We start from the raw sequence: 4,561 nt of genomic DNA, 5'->3' as shown, positions 1-4,561 counted from the left end.
GAGTTAGGGTTAGGGTTAGAGTTAGAGTTAGGGTTAGAGTTAGAGTTAGAGTTAGGGTTAGAGTTAGAGTTAGAGTTAGGGTTAGGGTTAGAGTTAGGGTTAGAGTTAGAGTTAGAGTTAGGGTTAGAGTTAGAGTTAGAGTTAGGGTTAGAGTTAGAGTTAGGGTTATGGGTTACGGTTCTTCATGGATGTTGTTTCTCCTTCCATCTCAGGATGACAGGAACTTCTCCTGCGGCTCCCCTCCAGATCGGTTCAGTCTCCTCCCTGCTGAACTCTTCGGCCCCGCCCTCGGCCCCGCCCTGGGAGGCGCCGACCTTCACCGTCGCCGCCCGCTGCCGTGTGGCGGCCACCCTGGTGCTGTTCGTGTTTGCCGCCTGCAGCAACCTGTCAGTTCTCATCAGCGTGCGGTGGGGGCGGGGCTATCGGCTAGCAGCACACCTGCGCCCGCTCATCGCCAGCTTAGCGTCAGCCGACCTGGTGATGACGTTGGTGGTGATGCCGCTGGACGCCGTGTGGAACATGACCGTGCAGTGGTACGCGGGGGACCTGATGTGTAAGCTGCTCTGCTTCCTGAAGTTGTTCGCCATGCACGCCTCCTCCCTCATCCTGGTGGTGGTCAGCCTGGACCGCCACCGCGCCATCCTGCACCCGCTGGACTCCCTGGACGCAGAGCTCAGGAACCGACGCCTGCTGCTGGCCGCGTGGACGCTCAGTCTGCTGCTGGCATCTCCACAGGTAACACCACCTCAGGTGCAGCTCACCTGGACATCAGTCACACGTGGGTGAGGTAAATCTATCAGGCCTACAGAACAAACAAGAACCAATCCAGTCACAGACAGTAACATCCTGCGACACCCCTGTAGTGATAGTAGAAACTTTGCTCCAGACGTCTTCCTGCATTAATACCGTTCTGTAGAACCACCTGGTCATCAAAGAACACAAATGAACTCTGAAAATTTACAGACAGGGACCTTTGTGACCAACATTACAAAAAACACATGAAAGTTTAAAAAAATTCATTGTCTGACACCAAAGTGAAAAAGTCTTGTAATTAAATACAACCAGGATGGACACACACACCAGGATGGACACACACACACCAGGATGGACACACACACCAGGATGGACACACACACCAGGATGGACACACACACCAGGATGGACACACACACCAGGTTGGACACACACACTAGGATGGACACACACACTAGGATGGACACACACACCAGGATGGACACACACACCAGGATGGACACACACACCAGGTTGGATACACACACTAGGATGGACACACACACTAGGATGGACACACACACCAGGATGGACACACACACACCAGGATGGACACACACACCAGGATGGACACACACACACCAGGTTGGACACACACACACCAGGTTGGACACACACACCAGGTTGGACACACACACCAGGATGGACACACACACCAGGATGGACACACACACCAGGATGGACACACACACCAGGTTGGACACACACACTAGGATGGACACACACACTAGGATGGACACACACACCAGGATGGACACACACACCAGGATGGACACACACACCAGGTTGGATACACACACTAGGATGGACACACACACTAGGATGGACACACACACCAGGATGGACACACACACACCAGGTTGGACACACACACCAGGATGGACACACACACCAGGATGGACACACACACACCAGGTTGGACACACACACCAGGATGGACACACACACACCAGGTTGGACACACACACCAGGATGGACACACACACCAGGATGGACACACACACACCAGGTTGGACACACACACCAGGTTGGACACACACACCAGGTTGGACACACACACACCAGGTTGGACACACACACCAGGTTGGACACACACACCAGGTTGGACACACACACACACACACACACAGCGGTCTGGTCCTGATGGGCTGTCAGGATGAGAAAAGGCTCTGACTCCCCGTCGGGGCAGATGTCAGGTAGATAGTGGTGTGTTTGTGTGTACATCACTGCCCTCTGCCCCATTGTGTGGACTTTATTCTATTTAGGGCGACAGGCCTCCCAGCATGCAGTTGGGGAGAGACGGACGAGGTAGGATTTGGCTCTGGTCTCTCAGGTTTCTGCTCCCTGAACTGTGTGTGAAAACGTGAACCTGGTGGAGACAGGATAACACAACTGGAACATTTACCATCAAACTATCCATCAATCAAAAATGTGTTTTTGATAACAGTCAGGTGGGAAAGAATCCTGAACATGTGGTTCTGTGAGGTCTTCTGGTGCCGACTGGTGTCATGTTCCGTTTGGTTACATCAAACAGCACTGCTGTCCTGCTGTGACGTCATGAATCTCTTTACTCTTCTTCCTCAGCTCTTCCTCTTCGGGGCAGTTAAGGCTGATGGGGTGGACTTCACCCAGTGCGTGACCCACGGAAGCTTCCGGTACGCCTGGCAGGAGACCACATACAACATGTTCCACTTTGTCACCCTGTATGTGTTCCCTCTGCTTGTCATGAGCGTCTGCTACACCCGCATCCTCACCAGCATCAACGGGCAGACGCGCAAACAGAGAGGTGTGTCTCTGACGACACACTCACCTGTTCAATCAGTCGATCAATCAATCAATCAATCAATCAATCAATCAATCAATCAATCAATCAATCAATCAATCCAGTTATATTCAACCTCCTTCTCTTCTCTATGTATGAGTGTACAGTATGTCTATACAGTAATCCCTCGTGCATTCATGCTTCAAGATTCCCGACTTCACCTCATCGCAGATTTTTGGTAGGCAGTCATGTGATACCGTACACGCATTCTATTGGCTGACGGCATCAGGAAGTGTGCTACGTCACACAAAAGTGTTTTAAACAGTCTATCAGAGTGTTTTAAAGGTAACACAGATAGAAGGTGGTTTAATATCAGTATGGGGGGGGGTTAAGAAACGATTAAATTACGGTAAATAATAAAAGTTTGTCGCGATATCGCAGAATTTTGTTATTTGCAGGTGGTTCCTGGAACGCATTAACCGCGAAGAACGAGGGGTTGCTGTATATGTGTACGTGTATATACAGTATATATACACACGTACATACATACATACTGTATGTATACATGCACACAAGCATATATACACATGTAGACATATATGTGTATAATGTACTGTATATATATATATGAATATACTCTTGTATATGTATATAAAAACCCACACAAATACATACATATATACAAATATATACAGATAAGTGTGTGTATAGATAAGTCATTTTCGACTGGCACTAACTGATCATCATGCATGATCATCAATAACTGATCATTTTTCTACATGGTGACCTGATCTGTGACGTGACGCTGTTATTCTGCACAATGACCATCTCACTGGAAACAGCAGCTATTGATAAACTTCTGCTTGTGTGTCACTCTTAAACGATTGTGAATAGTTGTGTTAGACTTGAGGTGATACCACCAATTATAGATGTTCACCAGTTATTAAATTCAATATTTATTAAAAATTAAATTGTTCGATCAATTGTTCATCAAGTATGTCATCAAACAAGGAATAAACAAGTGTGTGTCAGTAGCAACCCCACATGTAGGTCAGGACTGTTGTGCATTTAAAACATAGGAGGTCAACTTTGCTGCTTCCTGTATGTCATTCTGGCGTGAGGTCAAAGTTCAAACGTGTCTCCACTCAGGGAGAACCGATGAACCCATCAGGATGAGTTGTGTCTGTCTGCAGGGGGTGAAGACTGTCTGCGCTGCAGTGGAACTGACATGATCCCCAAAGCCCGAATGAAGACCCTGAAGATGACCATCGTCATCGTGAGCTCCTTCGTCGTCTGCTGGACGCCCTACTACCTCCTGGGGATCTGGTACTGGTTCCAGCCAGCCATGATCAAGCACACGCCGGAGTACGTGAACCACATCCTGTTTGTGTTTGGGAACCTGAATACCTGCTGCGACCCGGTCATCTACGGCTTCTACACCCGGTCTTTCCGGGCTGACCTGGCCGACGTCGTGGCGTGCTGCCGTGGCGGTCGGGCTAACGCCTCGCCTCGCTCCGTGGATCATCTGCCTGCTCGGATCGCTGGAGGAGCTGTGGAGATGGAGTCCGACCTGAGCTCCAACCAGTGCAGCGGGAACCCCGCCTGAGCAGAATGAACCCCTGTTCTGGTCCAACAATGTAGACCAATATCTACACCAATGTCAGCTGATGAGAACCTCCACGAGCCCCCCATAGACAAACGGTTCTCAGTTGGGGGACAGCTTCTTTAGGAGCCACTCAGTGCTCAATACTGACCAATGCAGACCTTTAAGTGTGTCACATGCTGCTAGAATGTGTGCACGTGATGCACATCATTATGCTAACGTTACCTCTACGTCATGTTTTTATTGTGTACCCTGAGCAGAATGAACAGGTGCAGATATGTGACTGTGTAGTCTGTTCCAACAACTAGACTGAGGTCATTATAAACGAGGCTCAGGACATTTCTGTTCTCTGCATCTCTAGCAAAGTACAATGTATGTCTCAATGTTGAATGATCCCTGTAAGT

The 4,561-nt window shown here is 49.0% G+C and overlaps 1 protein-coding gene across 1 annotated transcript; it reads left to right on the top strand.

Moving 5' to 3' along the window:
* The first annotated feature begins 213 nt into the window (after positions 1 to 213).
* On the top strand, positions 214 to 4,160 carry gnrhr1 (gonadotropin releasing hormone receptor 1). The gene is made up of 3 exons (XM_068332324.1): positions 214 to 735; positions 2,377 to 2,578; positions 3,748 to 4,160. The coding sequence occupies exons 1-3, from the start codon at positions 214 to 216 to the stop codon at positions 4,158 to 4,160; spliced, it is 1,137 nt and encodes a 378-aa protein (XP_068188425.1).
* Positions 4,161 to 4,561: the final 401 nt, after the last annotated feature.

Source organism: Antennarius striatus, chromosome 14 (genome assembly GCF_040054535.1).
Source record: "Antennarius striatus isolate MH-2024 chromosome 14, ASM4005453v1, whole genome shotgun sequence".
NCBI lineage: Eukaryota > Metazoa > Chordata > Actinopteri > Lophiiformes > Antennariidae > Antennarius > Antennarius striatus.
This window is presented reverse-complemented; position numbering and strand designations above follow the sequence as displayed.

Excerpts from the sequence above, each read along its gene's own strand:
- gnrhr1 (XM_068332324.1), top strand. The coding sequence starts at position 214 with ATGACAGGAACTTCTCCTGCGGCTCCCCTCCAGATCGGTTCAGTCTCC. Across the intron at positions 736-2,376 it reads TGCTGCTGGCATCTCCACAG|CTCTTCCTCTTCGGGGCAGT; the intron begins GTAACACCACCT and ends CTTCTTCCTCAG. Across the intron at positions 2,579-3,747 it reads GCAGACGCGCAAACAGAGAG|GGGGTGAAGACTGTCTGCGC; the intron begins GTGTGTCTCTGA and ends GTCTGTCTGCAG.